At 47.3% G+C, this 20,301-nt stretch overlaps 1 protein-coding gene across 1 annotated transcript in view; it reads left to right on the top strand.

Moving 5' to 3' along the window:
- The window catches only part of LOC144600725 (diacylglycerol kinase eta), a 102,180-nt gene that overhangs the window by 53,343 nt on the left and 28,536 nt on the right, over positions 1-20,301 (top strand). Inside the window, exons 2-8 of the mRNA XM_078412648.1 lie at positions 5,794-5,904; positions 8,540-8,620; positions 10,154-10,258; positions 10,860-10,992; positions 12,815-12,921; positions 14,603-14,728; positions 19,542-19,644. Coding sequence (XP_078268774.1) covers positions 5,794-5,904; positions 8,540-8,620; positions 10,154-10,258; positions 10,860-10,992; positions 12,815-12,921; positions 14,603-14,728; positions 19,542-19,644 — 766 coding nt within the window. The remainder of the gene's footprint in view (positions 1-5,793; positions 5,905-8,539; positions 8,621-10,153; positions 10,259-10,859; positions 10,993-12,814; positions 12,922-14,602; positions 14,729-19,541; positions 19,645-20,301) is intronic.

Genomic DNA, 20,301 nt, shown 5'->3' with positions numbered 1-20,301 from the left:
GACTCGAAGGGCCGAATGGCCTGATACTGATCTGACGTTGTATGATAGTCGAACCTTACATGGTGGGCTGAAAGGCCCCATTCTGATCTTGTCCAATGATCATGTGAGATGGACCTGCTCTGTGCTCCACAACTCTACAACTACTGTGCTGTATGTGCCACAGACTTCACTACAAATGGACATTGGGAGGGTGGGGTTGGGGTAGGTTTGGAATGTGTGGTTTTGGTGTAAAGGGCCAGGGTGTGTGTACAAGGTCTACTCTGGTGGGTCAGGGACAGATGGAGTGTACGGGTGTGGTGGAGCTAGGTGGTTGCCAACTATCTCACTCCCAAATACGGGACAAGGTGATGTCACCGCCCCACGCCCCCCCCCCCTCACCCAACCAGCGGCCACGTGCTCCCGCTCCAGCACATGGGCCTCGGGCCTACAGTGCCCGGGCCGGGAGGTGGGTTGATACGCAACCTCCATCAGGTGAAAACACTCGGCCCCGCTCCCCGAACACACTCCCTTAGCCTACATTACGTATTAGCCGGGACAGTGTACACGAACGGAGTGTGTTCGCCTAACGGAGGTTGCGTAGCAACCCGCCTCCCAGCCCGCGGTACGACAGCGGCCTGCGGCTCTAATATGGGACAAGAGCGGTCCCGTACGGGACAAACCAATTTAGGCCAAAATACGGGACTACCCGGCTAATACGGGACAGTTGGCACCCCTAGGTGCAGCGGCAGTGCTGTCTGTCTGCAGAGGGGGGGGTGTGCACAAGGAGGGGAGGGGGGGGTGCAGCAGGGGGATGAGCAGCAGGGGGGGGGGTGGAGAGAGTGTGTGCGGTGTGGGGGGGGGGGTGTGCAGCAGGGAGTTGTGTGCAGCAGGGGGGGGTGCAGCGGGGGGGGGGGTGTGCAGCAGGGAGTGCGTGCGGCGGGGGGGGTGCAGCAGGGGGTTGTGTGCAGCATGGGGGGGTGCAGCGGGGGAGTGGTGTGCAGCAGGGGTGGGGGTGCAGCGAGGGGGGATGTGCAGCGGCGGGGGGAGGTGTGTGCAGCAGGGAGTGCGTGCGGCGGGGGGGGTGCAGCGGCAGGGGGAGGGGTGTGCAGCAGGGGGGGGTGCAGCGGGGGGGTGGTGTGCAGCAGGGGGGGGTGCAGCGAGGGGGGATGTGCAGCAGCGGGGGGAGGTGTGTGCAGCAGGGAGTGCGTGCGGCGGGGGGGGTGCAGCGGCAGGGGGAGGGGTGTGCAGCAGGGGGGGGTGCAGCGAGGGGGGGGGTGTGCAGCAGGGGGGGGGTGCAGCGGCAGGGGGAGGGGTGTGCAGCAGGGGGGGGTGCAGCGAGGGGGGGGGTGTGCAGCAGGGAGTGCGTGCGGCGGGGGGGGGTGCAGCAGGGGGTTGTGTGCAGCATGGGGGGGTGCAGCGGGGCAGTGCTGTCTGAACTCTACATGCTGTCAGAGCAGCTCGTGAGAGAGCAGAGGGCAGCCAGTCTCCCACACTGCCTCATGCTATTTATAGATGGAGATGCTATTTTTACATCAGATGCTTTACATCTGTGTTTGAAGAGCTGCTTATTATGGGCAGGGAATCATTCAGTCTGTTGTGTACATGCAGTAGACTGACTGCTGTAAACAGCCCTGTCGGTGACAGCACTGATCTCGCCTCTCACTGCCCGCTCTCATTGATATCAATGCAGAGAGAAGCTGGAGGGGTCTCAGCCCAGCCTGTCCACACAGTCACGGTTCCTCTGTCTGGGTGCTGCACAATGCCCCCACATTGTGTACAATAGGAGCAGGCCACTCAGCCCCTCGATCCTGTCCCACCACCTCAATATTATCGCAGCTGATATGCCCCACTCATGCGCCTTTCCCCACAACCCTCCATGCCCAAATACCCCCCAGAGATCCAGGCTCCACGATCGTGCAGGGGCAGAGAATCCCACAGATTCACCACCCAGGGTATAACCCCATGTGCATGTATTTAGATTGTGATATGTGCATTTCGGTAGGTCAGGGAGAGTCACCACGGTACTGTACGTGGGAGATCGTAAAAATATAATCAGCGCAGCACAGTGACACATCGGTAGTGTTGCTGCCTCACATCGATGGAGACCCGGGTTCGATCCTGACTATGGGTGCTGTCTTTATGGAGTTTTGTACAGCGTTTTCTCCTTGTGACCGCGTGGGTTTTCTCCGGGTACTCCAGTGTCCTCCCACACTCCAAAGATCGAGGCAATTCTGACAAGTATTGGGATGACATGGATGAGCCTCACAGCTCCAGTGACCTCGCTCGGTTCAATGCTGATCCCTGGTGCTGTCTGCATGGAGTTTGCACGTTCTTCTCATGAATGCATTTTCTCAGGAGTTCTGGATTCCACACATGTCTCAAGGTTGTGCGGTCGGTAGGTTATTTGGCTGTTGTGAATTGTCCCGGTGCGGGGGTGAATGGTAGAACGAGGGGACAGTTGATGTGAAGGTGATGAGCATAAAATGGAGTTACTATAAATGGCAGCTTGCAGGATGGTGTGCAAGTCTTGGGCTGAAGGGCCTTTACCACGTTATGTAACTCAATGATCTGCTTAAAAGCACCTTCTGACTCTAAATTTGCATCTTTAAATATGCTTTGTGTTGATTCTTGTTTTATTCTATCTAAATGAGGCATGCTGGAAGATGTTACATTAAGCAGTAGAAATAAAGAACTGTAGATGCTGGTTTACAAAAATAGACACAAAATGCGGGAGTAACTCAGTGGGTCAGGCAGCATCTGTGGGGAACATGGATAGGTGACGTTTCAGAGTGCTGGAGTAACTCAGCGGGTCAGGCAGCATCTGTGGAGAACATGGATAGGTGACGCTTCAGATCAGTACACTTCTTCATACTTGCTACCTAAAACTTCACCTATCCAGAGATGCTGCCTGACCCGCTGAGTTATTCCAGCACTCTGTGAAACGTCTGAAGAAGGGTCTCGACCCGAAACGTCACCCATTCCTTCTCTCCCGAGATGCTGCCTGACCTGCTGAGTTACTCCAGCATTTTGTGAATAAGTCACCTATCCATGTTCTCCACAGATGCTGCCTGACTCGCTGAGTTACTCCAGCACTCTGTGAAATGTCACCTATCCATGTTCTCCACAGATGCTGCCTGACCCGCTGAGTTACTCCAGCACTGTGTGTCTGGTTTTGCATTAACATTGCTGCAATGTCAATTATTAGGGCCCAGGTGTCCAATATTTAACTTTGTTACAGGTGTGCACCTGATAATGTGATGACTGGATATTGTCTCTTCCACCAACCACTCTGCATGGTGCTGGCAAACTTTGCTTTAATTATCATTTAAAAATAACTAGATTCCCATGGGCAGTTTCGTTGAGTTTATTGTCACGTTTACTGAGGTACAGTGCGAAGCTGTTGTTGCATGCTGACCAGTCGGATCGAACCCGGGTTTCCGGCGCTGAATTCGCTGTAAGGCAGCAACTCTACTGCTGTGCCACCGTGACTGCCCAATCAAGCCATTCACATTTCGCATTCTTCCTGACTTGTTCACATTCCTCCTGAAAGCCTTAGTTAGGTGAAAATTAGAGTGCGTCTTTCTTGAAGAGAGGCAGCTTTAACTTGTTCCGTTTGAGATGGGAGCATTCAGGGGGTTTGGGTGCAGCACTGGTGAGCTGGACTCCATTCCAGTTCAGTGCAGTGAAATGTCAGACCCAACACTCGGCAACGAGAAAGGTGCAAACTACAGGCAGACAGACACAAAATGCTGGAGTAACTCAGCGGGTCAGGCAGCATCTGTGGAGAACATGGACAGGTGACGTTTCACAGAGTGCTGGAGTAACTCAGTGGGTCAGGCAGCATCTGTGGAGAACATGGATAGGTGACGTTTCACAGAGTGCTGGAGTAACTCAGTGGGTCAGGCAGCATCTGTGGAGAGAAGGAACGGGTGACGTTTCAGGTCGTGACCGTTCTTCAGACCCGAGTCGACCCGAAACGTCACCCATTCCTTCTCTCCAGAGATGCTGCCTGTTCCGCTAAGTTACTCCAACATTTTGTGTCTATCTTCAGTGTAAAAGCAGCACCTGCGGTTCCACGCAAGTACTTTGGATGCAGTGGCTGTTGGAGGGAGTGCTGAGGGAACACTGAGCCACAAAGACCAGCGGCATGGGCCTGTGAAGATGTTTATGGAGGTTGTGTGTGAACACTCATATCACCCATGATGTGAGAACTGTCATTCTCACTTAAAACGGCCTCCAGGGTGAAATTATGAGGATCTGGGATTGTGTGTCCTGGGTTCATTATTCAGTGTCTTGCCCGCCATACTTCTCCCCTTTTTAAAAAATATACAAATACTTTTATTCAGAATATTGAAGGAGTGCAGCGGAGGTTTACTATGTTAATTCCCGGAATGGCAGGACTGTCATATGTTGAAAGCCTGGAGCGACTAGGCTTGTATACTCTGGAATTTACAAGGATGAGAGGGGATCTTATTGAAACATATAAGATTATTAAGGGATTGGACACGTTCGAGGCAGAAAACATGTTCCCAATGTTGGGGGAGTCCCGAACCATGGGCCACAGTTTAAGAATAAGCGGTAGGCCATTTAGAATGGAGATGAGGAAGAACTTTTTCATTCAGAGTTGTGAAGCTGTGGAATTCTTTGCCTCAGAAGGCAGTGGAGGCCAATTCTCTGGATGCTTTCAAGAGAGAGCTAGATAGAGCTCTTAAGGATAGCGGAGTCATAGGGTATGGGGAGAAGGCAGGAACGGGGTACTGATTGAGAATGATCAGCCATGATCACGGTGAATGGTGGTGCTGGCACGAAGGGCCAAATGGCCTCCTCCTGGACCTATTGTCAATTGTCTAAAACGAAAACAAACATACAAAAGGATAACACGGTCAAAACTGCCTTTGTGGCATTTTACAAAACAACAGTCATCAATTTTAAAAGAACGTCATCCTCATCAGTGTTGCACTCGGTATCCCACGTCGACCAGCGTTCACGGAAGGCCAGCGTCCCCGTGGACACCACGCGTTCCGTCTCCAGGGACACGCGGGCACGGACGTATGCCCGGAAAAGGGGCGGGCAGCCGGCCCCGGTGTTGCAGTCGGCTACCCGCTGCCTGGATCCGGATGTTTCTGTCCTGGGAGTGTTTGGTGGGACAGTGTACTGTAAACATTATTCTAGAACATAAAATGGCCTGTGGTGTTTGTGCCAAGTTAAACTAATCTCCGATGCCTGTATGTGATCCATAATCCTCCATGCCATGCATATCCATCTGCCTATCTAAAAGCCTTTTAAACACCACTACCGTATCTGCCTCCCCCCCCCACCCCCCCCGAGCAGCAGGTTCCAGGCCCCCACTACCCTCTGTGTAATAAACTCCTTCGAACTTTGCTCCTCTCACCTGAGAGTATTTGACATTTTCATTCCAGTAAACGGGGAATGTGAAGGTAGAAGAGAATGCGGAAGAACCAGCAGCAAGTGGGAAATTCGAGGAGGGTACCAGTCAGTGGGGAGTTTGGGGAGGGTACCAGTCAGTGGGGAGTTTGGGGAGGGGACAAGCCAGTGGGGAGTTCGGGGAGTTCCTACGCTCAACTGTTCTAATATTATAAAAGAAACAAAAATCATCCACTGCTTTTATTTTTTTTGTAGAAACTTTGTAATGAATTAAGGTTATTTTTGAAATTAAAAACAAGTGTAACGAGTGGAAGTGCGGGGAGTTTTACCGAGACACTGTGAGAAGCTACATCACAAACAAACACAGCTCACAGTACAAGTAGCATCCTCTCCCATTCACTCATGGACTGCCGTTTCATTTTTACACAGAAGAGCATTATTGAAGGACTGTTGCAGAAGCAGACCAGCTCATTCCAGAGGTGGAAGAGGAGGTACTTTAAGCTGAGAGGGAGGACCCTGTATTGGGCCAAGGATGCAAAGGTAAATGGGATGGGGTCCAGTCTCTGTGTGTTCTCCCAGTGTACCAAGATGTTCCGTCACGTTGCGAATGATTGTATGATGGGCTGGCGCGAGACCACACTGCTGCAGTGAGAGCCCTTCCCTGCGTGTTCCCACCCCATCCCTCCCCACACTGTGCCAAACCACAGTACTCCAGACTGTGATGGATGTAAATAATTATCCCAGTTGGCGTGGTAAGTATTTTGACGTAACCACAGCTCGCGGTGCTGGTGGTCCCCCATGAGATGACTGGGAGGAGGTGAATTCTTCCCGGCTGTTATCGGGCAACTGAACCATCCTACCACACCGGTCCTAAACCACTATCTACATCATTGGTGACCCTCGGACTATCTTTGATCGGACTTTACTGGCTTTATCTTGCACTAAATGTTATTCAGGTTATTCCCTTTATCATGTGGCTACACACTGTGAATGGCTGGATTGTAATCATGTATCGTCTTTTCACTGACTGGTTGGCACACAACAAAAGCCTTTCACAATAACCTCGGTACACGTGACAATAAACTAAACTCAAATCTGGAGGGGAGAGAAGAACTTTGGCGAGGCTTCTGACAGAACTCCCAGAACATGGTCTATAGCTGACCCCGACAGCAGGGGAGCCCAGGCTGGCATGATTCTGCCACTGGGCAATGCTTGTTACAACCATTTTTCCTTTTAATATATCACTAACTTCCAAGTTAGCAGCAGGGGTATGACAGTCAGTTACTCAAACACTCTCCACTATTCAATTAAATCATGACTGATGAGTCATGAGATGGGAATCTCAAAAACCTGCCCTGCGCATTTCTTTAAACATTCTACCCCTGACCTTAAAGCTATTTTAGTATTTTTAGTTCAGTTTATTATTGTCATGTGTACTAACGTTAGGTGAAAAGCTTTTGTCACGTGGTATCCAGTCAAAGAAAAGACTATGCGTGATTACAATCAAGCCTTGCACAGTGGACAGGTAAAGGATGGTATCAGATCAAGGCCAATTAAAGACAGCTCGAAGGTCGATAGTTCAATTAGTTTAAATGAGCAGGATTGAATGGTTCAATAGGTGGGCGATGGACCGCTGCACGTTCATCAACATGACCCATCACAGACACCAGTGAGATAAGCCGCCCCATCTGCCCCACCACGTTCTAAATATTCCGTCTCAAGGACTCTGGGGTGATGGTTTGCCCTGTGTACAAGACACACAACAGCAATTGACTCCTGATTCCTGTTCCTTATTCCAGCTTCTCCAGCACAGTCTAGACCCGGTGTCTGTTCCTTCACACCTTGTTCCTAGCTGACCTGTTCCTCATTCAGCCTGTACTTTGATTCCTGTCCATGCTTTAGCCTGTCCCCTGATTCACCTGTCCCCTGATTCACCTGTCCCCTGATTCACCTGTCCCCCGATTCACCTGTCCCCCGATTCACTTGTCCCCCGATTCACCTGTCCGCGATTCACCTGTCCCCGATTCACCTGTCCCCGATTCACCTGTCCCCCGATTCACCTGTCCATGATTCACCTGTCCCCGATTCACCTGTCCCCGATTCACCTGTCCCCCGAATCACCTGTCCCCCTAATCACCTGACCCCCAAATCACCTGTCCCACGATTCACCTGTCCCCCGAATCACCTGCCCCTGAATCACCTGTCCCCCGAATCACCTGTCCCCCGAATCACCTGTCCCCCGAATCACCTGTCCCCCGAATCACCTGTCCCCCGATTCACCTGTACCCTGAATCACCTGTCCCCAGAGTTGTCTGGACCTTGATTCAACTGTACCCTGAATCACGTGTACCCTGATTCGCCTGTCCCCGATTCACCTGTCACCCGATTCACCTGTCCCCGATTCACCTGTCCCCCGATTCACCTGTCCCCCGATTCACCTGTCCCCCTAATCACCTGACCCCTGAATCACCTGTCCCCCGAATCACCTGTCCCCCGAATCACCTGTCCCCCGAATCACCTGTCCCCCGAATCACCTGTCCCCCGAATCACCTGTCCCCAGAATCACCTGGCCCCCTAATCACCTGACCCCCGAATCACCTGTCCCCCGTTTCACCTGTCCCCCGAATCACCTGCCCCCCGAATCACCTGTCCCCCGATTCACCTGTACCCTGAATCACCTGTCCCCAGAGTTGTCTGGACCTTGATTCAACTGTACCCTGAATCACGTGAATCAGGTGAATCCTGATTCACCTGTCCCCAGAGTTGTCTGGACCCTGAATCACCTGTACCCTGAATCACCTGTCCCCAGAGTTGTCTTGTCTGATTTATCTGTCCCCTGAATCACCTGTTCCCAGAGTTGTTTGTACCCTGGTTCAACTGTACCGTGAATCACCTGTACGCTGATTCACTGGTACCGTGAATCACTTGTACCCTGAATTACCTGTACTGTGAATCACCTGTACTGTGAATCACTTGTGCCCTGATTCACCTGTACTGTGAATCACCTGTACCCTGAATCACCTGTAACCTGCTTCCTGTTCCTTCGGCAGCTTACCCACTGAATTTCTCCTGATTTCTGCTCCTGGTTCAACCTGTGGACTAAATCATCCGGTGCTATGATTCCTGTTATTGGTTCCGCCTGTATTCTGACTGTAGTTTGTTTCTGCCATTCCAGTCCCTGATATTCGATGAGGTCTATCTGTCCAGTGCGAGTGTAGCTGAGACGAGCACGAAAAACATCAACAACAGTTTCACTGTAAGTTGCTGATTGTTGCGGGACCACTCCTCTTTTGCCAGCTGGAGCATGCGAATGTATTTGTGGCAGGGAGACCGGCCAGGACTCTGGGGTTTAGGAGACACAAACTGGTGGCTGCAATATTCAGCAGGCCAGGCAGCGCCTGTGCAGAGAGAAACCGAGTTCATGTTTCCAGTCGATGACCATTCATTAGAAAGAGAGGTTCTAATGCTCACACCATGACTCATGTATCTTGGCCTACAAAGCACATGAGTGGTGGCGAGAAGAACAAGAATGTTGGTGTGGTGGAGACCTGTGTATCTCCAGGTGCTCCTGGTTCCTCGCACATCCCAAAGACATGCGGGTCGGTGGGTTAATTGGCTGCTGACAATTACCCTTTGCAAGGGGGTGAGCAGTAGGATCTGGGGGGGGGGGGGGGTTGGGGGGGGGCGTTGTTGGCAAAGTAGGGAGAAAAAAACAGGATCAGTGTGGGGTCAGTGTAAACGGATGGGTAATGGTGGACATGGATGGTGGTCTGAAGGGCCTGATCAGATACCACACTTGCCTGTCCCTTTGACAAGCAGCCCACTCATCGAACACTGAACATAGATGACATATGATGAAAGAATGCATCGACTGGGCTTGTATTCACTGGAATTTAGACGGATGAGAGGGAATCTTATAGAAACATGTAACATTCTTAATGGATTGGACAGGCTAGATACAGGAAAAAATGTTCCCGATGCTGGGGAGTCCAGAACCAGGGGTCACAGTTTAAGAATAAGGGGTAGGCCATTTAGGAATGAGATGAGGAGAAAAATTCACCCGGAGAGTTGTGATTCTGTGGAATTCTCTGCCACAGAAGGCAGTGGAGGCCAATTCACTGGATGTTTTCAAGAGAGAGTTGGATAGAGCTCAGGGCTACATGATTTAAGGGATATGAGGAAAGAGCAGGAACGGGGTACTGATTTTAGATGATCAGCCATGATCATATTGAATGGCGGTGCTGGCTCGAAGGGCCGAATGGCCTACTCTAGCACCTATTTTTCTATGTTTGTTTCTGGAACAGTACAGTATGGGAATGTGTCCTTTGGCCCACAATATTGAACATGATGCCAAGTTAGACTGATCACATCTGCCTGTACATGATCCATCTCCCTCCATTCCCCACACTTCCATGTGGCTGTCTGAAACCTCACAGTGAGGTGTCAGAACACAGGCCATGCAGTGGAGGTGAGAGAGTCTAACACAGCATAGAGACAGGTCCTTTAGCCCGCCCGCCCTGACCGTGCTGACCATCAACGATCCAACTGCATTCATTAGCATTAGGCCTAAACCTGACCCTAGTCCCACTGCCCAATGAATGATGACCTCGTCCTAACACAAGCTCCAGGGATGCAAACGCCCATCCAGTCACCACTTAGATGTTGAGAGTCTCTGCCTCCACTATTGTAACCAGTCTCTGCATGAGAAACCTGTGCCTTGTATCCACTCTAAAGTTCTTACTCCTCACTTCAAAGCTGTGGTTTATTCTAAAGTAAGGATTCTTTTCAGGTGATAACACCATTCAGGAAACTAATCCTGTGTGCTGAGAATAGAAATGAGATGGAAACTTGGATAACTGCACTGAAGTCTGTCCAGAAAATAGACAACTACGAGGTAGGGAAGCAGATGAGTCCATTATCAGATTGTGTGTGTGTGTGACTGTGTGTGTGACTGTGTGTGTGACTGTGTGTGTGACTGTGTGTGTGACTGTGTGTGTGTGTGTGTGTGTGTGTGAGTGTGTGTTTTGTATGCACGTGAATGCGTGCATATTTGTGTGTTCCTGTGCGTGTGTATGTGGGTTTATGTATGAGCATGTGTGCACACATGTGCGTATGTTTGTGTTGCGGACATGCGCATGCATGCATATTTGTGTGTTCGTGTGTGCAAAAGCAGATGGTGTATGAGCAGGCGTGTGTGTGAGTATATGTGCATGTGTGATTGTGCATGTGTATATGTGTGTGAGTATATATGCATGCATGTGTGTCTGTGGGGACATGCATGTATATTTGTGCAGATGTGTGCGTGTATGTGTGTGTGCATGTGTGTACAGACACATACATGTATCCGTGTTTTCCAAGAAGCGTCAGTTGCAGTGTGCGTGTAGCTGTGAGCTGGCGTGTGGCGGACTGCTTGCTCTTCCACCCGGCCCCGGCTGATGTCCCTCCCTTCACTTGTGCCGTTTCCGCACGTAGTCAAACTGTTGTGTCTTCCACAGACGAGCCAGCTGAACATGGAGCATTTCTCGGGGATGCACAACTGGTATGCAATGTCGCACGCCCGGCCCACCTTCTGTAACGTCTGCCGCGAGGCCCTGCCAGGGATGACGTCCCATGGCCTCTCCTGTGAAGGTGGGTGGCGATCCCCCACACTGCCGCTGGGAGTCACCATGTAATGTGATAACACCAGGGACCAGACCACTGGGAGTCACCCTGTAGAGTGATCCAACTCCATGGCCGCTGCTCGTCACCATGTAGAGTGATAACACCAGGGACCGGACCACTGGGAGTCACCGTGTAGAGTGACACCACCAGGGACCGGACCACTGGGAGTCACCGTGTAGAGTGATAACACCAGGGACCGGACCACTGGGAGTCACCCTGTAGAGTGATCCAACTCCATGGCCGCTGCTCGTCACCATGTAGAGTGATAACACCAGGGACCGGACCACTGGGAGTCACCGTGTAGAGTGACACCACCAGGGACCGGACCACTGGGAGTCACCGTGTAGAGTGATAACACCAGGGACCGGATCCAACACCATGGCCGCTGCTAGTCACCATGTAGAGTGATAACACCAGGGGCCGGACCACTGGGAGCCACCGTGTAGAGTGATCCAACACGGGTCCACTGTCACTGCGAGTGATCGTGTAGAGTGATCCAACACCATGGCCGCTGGGAGTTGGAAAGAGTGATAACACCAGGGGCCAGACCACTGGGAGTCATTATGTAGAGTGATCCAACACCAGGGGCCGGGCAGGAGTTGCTGGGAGGTCAGAGTCGGATCAGACGGCACATGTTGTTGCATCCTGTATTGACGAACTGCTCATTAAAATAGATCCAGTGTTCCCAAGTAGTAAACTTTCAATAAGCAGCTTCTTCCCAGCTATTATCAGGCAACTGAACCGTCCCCTCGCCAGCTGGAGTGCCGTCCTGACCTTCCATCTACCTCATTGGAGACCTATGAACTATATTTAAATGGAGATAGACACAAAATGCTGGAGTAACTCAGTGGGTCAGGCAGCATCTCTGGAGAAAAAGTGTAGGTGATGTTTCGGGTCGAGACCATTCTTAAGAATGAAGTCAGACAAGTTGGAAGAAGTGTCTCAACCCCCAACGTCACCTATTCCTTTTCCCCACAGATGCTGCCTGACCCGCTGAGTTACTCCAGCACTCTGTGAAACGTCACCTATCCATGTTCTCCACAGATGCTGCCTGACCCGCTGAGTTACTCCAGCATTTTACGTCATCTGCAGCATAAACCAACATCTGCAGCATAAACCAACATCTGCAGTTCCTTCCCACACATATATTTGATTGGTCTTTATCGAACTTTATCTTGCACTAAATGTTGTACTTTTCATCCTGTAACTGTACACTGTGGACTGCGTGATTGTAATCATGTATAGTCTTTTTGACTGGATAGCATGGAAACAAAAGCTTTTCAGCGTTCCTTGGTACAAATTTAAATACTCTCTCAAACGTGATGGTGCTCCAGTATACGGGCTCCTAGGATCCTGTGTCTGGAGTGGAAACAGGGGGCAGGTGACTCGATGAGTCTCGGATTCAGGCCTGTGCTTGCCGTATTCACACACACCTCTTATTAGTGGATGTTTCCACTAGTGGGAGAGTCTAGGACCAGAGGGCACAGCCTCAGTATAAAAGGACGTACCTTTTTAGAAAGAGGAGGAGGAATTTCACAGGGTGGTGAGTCTGCGTGATTCTTTGCCACAGATGCTGTGGAGGCCCAGTCAATGGATATTTTTAAGGCGGAGATCGACAGATTCTTGATTAGTGCGAGTGTCAGGGGTTATGGGGCAAAGGCAGGAGAATGGGGTCGAGTGGAAGAGATAGACCAGCCATGGCTGAATGGCGAAGTAGACTTGTTGGGCCGAACGGCCTAATTCTGCTCTGATCATTTATGAAATTATGAACTTCTCTTTTCATTGACAGTGTGCAAATTTAAAGCACACAAACGGTGTGCTGTCAGGGCCATCAACAACTGCAAGTGGACCACACTGGCGACTGTGGGCAGTGACATTATTGAGGATGAAGAAGGGGTAAGTCTGGGTTTACGGTACCATTGCTGCTCTTTTCCCATCAGAGGGGTTTTTAAATATAGGGCACATAAAGAGGGCAAGAGAGGCAACTTGGCAAATGTGCATGCCTTGTTTTAAAGGTATCACAAAATGCTGGAGTAACTCAGCTGGTCAGGCAGCATCTAGGAGAGAGGGAATGGGTGACGTTTCGGGTCGAGACCCTTCAGTCTGAGGGATCTCGACCCGAAACGTCACCCATTCCCTCTCTCCTAGATGCTGCCTGACCTGCTGAGTTACTCCAGCATTTTGTGATACCTTTGATTTGAACCAGCATCTGCAGTTATTTTCCTACACAATTATGCCTTGTTTTAAAGTATATATTACAAGTTCAACTAAAGGATACACAACACATGCCATTCCTCTCGCAGGGCCTCCTTCCCTCACTGAACAATACTATCTATTCCTGCTCTCTATTGTCTTCCCTTTCTGCCTCCGAGATCACTAAGATTCCTTCCTCATCCCCTTAATCTTTGGCTCACCAATGTAACCACAATCCTGACCTTGGGTACTGTCCGTATGGAGTTTGCAGGTTCACCCCATGACCACGTGGGTTTCCTCCTGGGTGCCCTGGATTCTAATAGATTGTAAGTTGCTGCTAGTGGATAGGAGGGCAGTGGAATCTGGGAGAGGTGATGGAAATGTGGGGGGAGTAACATCGGATTAGTGCAGGATTCATGTTAGTGAATACGTGATGATCTCTATGGACTAGGTGGGCCGAAGGGCCTGTTTCTGTGCTGGGTGATTCTATGTCTATTTTTCTTCTTTAAATGCACATTGATGTCAAGACGTATCACACTGCATCTCTATCGCTGGCCTCCCCAGCCTGTACTGCCTGCGTGGTCTCCAGCCATAGGAAGACAGGCTGCCCTGGGCTCAGGCAAGGGCTGAGTACCTGCTGGAGGTGAAACGCAACAGGGGGAGGCCACAGGTTGTGGGAATCTTTGACCACTCTACGAGTCACCATGTGGTACCTTCATTCAAATATAAAGATACGACACTCTGCACAGAGTAACATCAAAGTAATTATCCAGAGTAATTATCCTGACATGTTTATGATGTGTAAGTGGAAGGACTGAAGTTTCCCTCTGTTTGTAGAGAGGCAAAGCCTCAACAGTGCATCCAACACACTTCCAGCTGCTGGTCCTAGCACCTGAGTGGTTCATTAATGAACTGGGGGAGACACATTATGTGCAGAATTGTTTTAACCTTTCTCGGCAGTAGTGAACATTAGCAGTCTCTCTATGACTCTCTGCCTCCATGACAATGACTATGATTCTATGACTCTGTGACTGTATCGTGCTCTCATACAAGGTAGACACAAAATGCTGGAGTAACTCAGCAGGTCAGGCAGCATCTGTGGAGAACATGAATAGGTGACGTTTCACAGAGTGCTGGAGTAACTCAGCAGGTCAGGCAGCATCTGTGGAGAGAAGGAATGGGTGACGTTTCGGGTGGAGATCCTTCTTCAGACTGATGTCAGGGGAGGGGGCGGGACAAAGTCCCAAAACGTCACCTATTCCTTCTCTCCACAGATGCTGCCTGACCCGCTGAGTTACTCCAGCATTTTGTGTCTACCTTCAATTTAAACCAGCATCTGCAGTTTTCTTTGCTGTGCTCTCATACAATCTTTGCTCTGTTGCAGATTGCCATGCCTCACCAGTGGCTAGAGGGGAACCTGCCAGTCAGTGCTAAATGTGCAGTTTGTGACAAAGCATGTGGCAGTGTGCGGAGGCTGCAGGACTGGAGGTGCCTCTGGTGCAAAGCAATTGTAAGACTCCACTCCTCCTCAGCGTGCTTATCGGGTGGGCGACTTTAGTCATGCTAATAATTGTATTTAAATCTGAGAATTAGTGTGATTTGTTAAGAATTGATCTTGAAGTTAAAGGATAGCGGAGTCAGGGGGTATGGGGAGAAAGCAGGAATGGGGTACTGATTGAGAATGATCAGCCATGATCACATTGAATGGCGGTGCTGGCTCGCAGGGCCGAATGGCCTCCTCCTGCACCTATTGTCTATTGTCTATTGGAACAATTTATCTGGCTGAGCTCCAACATCATTGGAAAAAAGCCAAAAACAAAGTGCTGGAGAAGCTCGGTGGGTCAGGCATCACCTGTGGAGGTAGAGGGATGGTCGGTCAACATGTTGGGTTGAGACCTGTGTCACTATTCCTCAGCGTACGTCTGGGTCTCACCCACCACGTTCCTGGCCGCATCAGTCTCTACGCCACTCCCACCACTCCAGGCTTTACGTGAAAACCCTGGACTCTAATCCACCTTTCCCTCAGTCTCCACTCTTCCTCTCCTTCCGCTGACCTCGGTTCTGCCTCCAGCCCCAGTTCCACCCCCTTGTTGCCCAGTTTACCCATCTCCCACATTTCCCACTCCACACATCCACATTGTGGCCCTTCTGAGGACCGACATCTTCCGACATCTCCAGATGACATCTTCCCCCACATATCTTTCTCTGTCATCTGTACTTGGAGAGTTCAAGACCCCACTGCCACTGCTCTGCGGCTTTTGAGAAGCATCTCTGCAAGGTTGCTCCGTCCTGAACAAATATCTACCTCACTATCTCTAATTGGACATTACTGGGCTTTACCTTGCACTAAACGCTATTCCCTTTATCCTGTATCTGTCCACTTGGACGGCTCGACTGTAATCACATATTGTCTTCCTGCTGGCTAGGTAGCACATAACAAAAGCTTTTCACTGTACCTCACTCAGTCCACGTGACAATAAACTACTCAAACTAATTTCACTAATTTCCCTCCACAGCAATTGAAAGCCCCTTGAACTCTCCCTGTAGGCCACCAATGACTCTGTGCACCCCCTGTGGTTCATGTGCACACACTATGAACTTTTCTCATGCCCTCTCTTCCTCTGTTCCTGTCCAAAATTCTTCCATTCTTTCCATCCAGCTTTGTCTCGGCCCCACACCTCTTCAGCTTCTCACCCCCCCCCCCCCCCCCCCCCCACTCTATCAGTCTAAAATAGGATAGGAATAGAAGCATTTTTAAAAAAATGTAATCTGAAGGGGTTGGATTTACAAAATAGAGAATCACTAAATGCGGAAATTTCAGTAAAAGAAGTTGAAGAGTCTATCAGATCATTAAAAAATGGTAAAACACCGGGACCAGATGGTATCGGTTCGGAATTTTATAAAATATTTTATGATCTGATCACACCACGTCTGAAGATACTTTATGAAAATATCTATATTTGTCAGAAACTACCAGAAACGTTAAATGAATCTATTATAACACTTATACCTAAAATAGACAAAGATCTGGAGGACCCAGGATCATATAGAGCTATAGCTCTTTTAAATACTGATCAAAAGATACTAACGAAAATATTAGCACAAAGATTAAGCACAGTTATTAATAAACTAATTCACCCCGATCAAACAGGATTTATACCAAAACGATATTCCTCATATAACCTCAGACGATTATATAATATTATATATTCGAAAAGAGGTATTAATAAAGACTTAGTAATTATTTCGTTAGATGCGGAGAAAACCTTTGACCAAGTGGAATGGTCTTATTTGTTTTCGGTTATGGAATTTTTTAATTTGGGAGAGAAGTTTATCACTTGGGTTAAATTATTATATACCAATCCAACAGCTAGAATAATAACAAATCAAATACTATCAAATAAATTTAATCTATTTCGAGGCTGCAGACAGGGTTGTCCTTTATCCCCACTATTGTTTGCGCTTGCATTAGAACCTTTAGCTCAACGGGTGATAATACATCCTGAAATATATGGATATGACACCACAAATACTGAAAATAAAATTTCTTTATATGCGGATGATGTATTACTTTATATCACAAACCCGGAAATTAGTATTCCAAATTTACTAAAATTAATAACTGAATTTGGATCATATTCAGGATATAGTATTAATTGGAACAAAAGTGAACTTATGCCGATAAGGGTAAATAATCTACATATATTACAACAATTTCCTTTTAAGATAGCAAACGAAAAAATAAAATATCTTGGAATTTATGTAACAAAAAGATTTGATTCTTTATTTAAATCTAATTTTCCGCTCTTATTGAATAAATTAAATAAAAATATTTTATATTGGAAAACATTACCAATCTCAATGATAGGTAGAATTAATGCAATAAAAATGATTTTTCTTCCACAATTATTATATCTTTTCCAAATGATTCCGATATATCTTCCTAAAATTTTTTTTAAAAAGATTGATTCCATAGTCACTAACTTTATCTGGGATTATAAGAGCCATAGAATAAAAAAAGAACACTTATGTAAACCAAAAATAAATGGAGGTCTAGCTCTACCAAACTTTACGTTTTATTATTGGGCAGTCAATATTAAAAATATTAACTTTTGGTTAGTAGAGACAGATAAACAACCAACCTGGTTAATAATGGAAAAAGAAGATTGTTCGCCCTTTGAAATTAGTTCGATTTTATTCGCCAATAATAAAATAAGTAAGAAAACCTATAGTGAAAACCTTATAATAGATAGTGGAATACGTATTTGGAAACAAATAAAGAAAACATTAAAATTGGAATGTATACCACTAGCTCTTACTATTGTAAATAACATCACATTTAAACCTTCAATGATAGATAAAGGTTTTTTACAATGGAAAAACTGTGGAATTAATAAGATGGGAGATCTCTATAGGGAAAAATTTTTCCTTTCATTTCAAGAATTACAACAAATTTATGGATTACATTCAAAAGATTACTTTAGATATTTACAAATTAGAGATTATGTAAAAGCAAATACACATGAAATTAGAAATAGAAAGACAGAGATTTTAGATGAATGTCTAAATAAACACCCAAATACAGAAAAATTGATATCATATATTTATAATATTCTACTGGAAAACGACGCTCCAAGTACAGAAATATATAGACAATCATGGGAAAATGAATTAGGTCAAATTATTAGACCTGATATATGGGATGAAAGTTTACAACACATACATCACTGTTCGCTAAATGCTAGACACTCTCTTATACAATTTAAAATATTACATAGACTACATTATTCAAAAGCTAAATTACATAGTATTTTTCCAAATATATCTGCCATTTGTGACAAATGTCAGCAATTGGAAGCTAATTTAACGCACATATTCACAAACTGTGAAAAAATCACTAAATTCTGGACAGAAATATTTAAAATAATTTCGAATGTTGTTAATAGGAAGCTGATCCCTGACTCAAACTTAATAATACTGGGAATATTAGAAACAGATCAATTATTAACAACGAATCAAAGAATTTTTATTGATTATAGTTTAATAATTGGGAAAAAATTAATACTGAAATTCTGGAAAGGTCCTACATCCCCCACAATTAAAATGTGGATTACAGGAATGTCGGAGACACTTCATCTGGAAAGATTGAGACTTGTACTAGTGGACAGGTTGAATCTTTTCAGAGGAATATGGTCTCCATTTATTGTATATTTAAAGGGTCAAAATGGCTTGGTTCGAGGACATGACCGTGGCCTGAATAATGGAATGGAGGAAGAATTATGAACAATAAATCATGGATATATCTCCAATGATAGATAACTTTTTTAATACTCCATTCATTTCTCCAATTTGGATCTCTTATTTTTATTTTATTTTTCTCTATCTTTTCCTCTCTTAAAAAAAAAGTATAGAATTATGTAGGACATAATTGTTAATATTAATAATATCACGAATGTATGTAATAAGTAAATTTTATTAATATGTATTTATGTTTAATAAAAATATTTATCAAAAAAAGACCCCACTGCCACTGCTCTGCGGCTTTTGAGAAGCATCTCTGCAAGGTTGCTCCGTCCTGAACAAATATCTACCTCACTATCTCTAATTGGACATTACTGGGCTTTACCTTGCACTAAACGCTATTCCCTTTATCCTGTATCTGTCCACTTGGACGGCTCGACTGTAATCACATATTGTCTTTCTGCTGGCTAGGTAGCACATAACAAAAGCTTTTCACTGTACCTCACTCAGTCCACGTGACAATAAACTACTCAAACTAATTTCACAAATTTCCCTCCACAGCAATTGAAAGCCCCTTGAACTCTCCCTGTAGGCCACCAATGACTCTGTGCACCCCCTGTGGTTCATGTGCACACACTATGAACTTTTCTCATGCCCTCTCTTCCTCTGTTCCTGTCCAAAATTCTTCCATTCTTTCCATCCAGCTTTGTCTCGGCCCCACACCTCTTCAGCTTCTCACCCCCCCCCCCCCCCACTCTATCAGTCTAAAGAAGAGTGCCGACCTGAAACACATCTGTCCATACCCTCGACAGATGCTGCCTGACCCGCCTAGTTCCTCCATCACTTTATTTATTGCTCTGCATCTTCTACATCGTTTTGCTGTGAAGCGGGTTTTCTCGTTCAGACACTTGAGGGAGGGTTTGTTCCGTGTTGTATAGAGTGACGTTGGATCCATGTTTGTGGGGGTTATGACGTCAAACACTGATCAGAGTGGCATGTGGCACGGCATGTGAAGGGCGGGCATTGTCTTTCCACTGACCACTGGCATCAACAGCTGAGGACATGTGCTCCTGCCTTTCCAGGTCCACAACGTGTGCAAGGACAACCTTGACAGGAAGTGCCCACTGGGGCAGTGCCAGCTCTCCATCATCCCTCCCATCGCCCTGAAGAGCGTGGACTCGGATGGTGAGTTACTGGACACGGGGTCACCCTGGGCCAGCTCGCTGGCATCGATCAGGAGCTTGCTTCACTCTGTCCACATGCTGACAGTGGGCACAGGACCCACAGTGTCTGCAGTTCCTTTGTACTTCTGCTGTCAACAGACGGTCCCTGATGAAGGCAGCATTGCAGCAGAGTCCAGTGCAGCAGCGTTTCACAGACGTCATAGGATGCACTGCTCTTAAAGACCCAACGTTTATATTTAGTGATCTTTCCTTTTTAAAGTACTAAACCAGACTAATGTTAATCAGCTCATCTCATGGCTATACTGTGACCATTCAAAGGTATTTATTCACAAAATGCTGGAGTAACTCAGTAGGTCAGGCAGCATCTCAGGACAGAAGGGATGGGTGACGTTTCGGGTCGAGACCCTTCTTCAGACTGAAGAAGGTCTCGACCCGAAACGTCACCCATTCCTTCTCTCCTGAGATGCTGCCTGACCTGCTGAGTTACTCCAGCATTTTGTGAATAAATACCTTCGATTTGTACCAGCATCTGCAGTTATTTTCTTATACATACTGTGACCATTGGTTAACTATTGGCATCAGTATTGACACAAGGTACACAATGTATTCTCAGTGATGAGAATGTTAAGACTTATGGATTACATTATATGAAAAAATG

The sequence above is a fragment of the Rhinoraja longicauda genome, chromosome 15, assembly GCF_053455715.1.
Source record: "Rhinoraja longicauda isolate Sanriku21f chromosome 15, sRhiLon1.1, whole genome shotgun sequence".
Lineage (NCBI taxonomy): Eukaryota > Metazoa > Chordata > Chondrichthyes > Rajiformes > Arhynchobatidae > Rhinoraja > Rhinoraja longicauda.
Note: the sequence above shows the minus strand (reverse complement) of the source record. Positions and strands in the feature narration are given on the sequence as shown.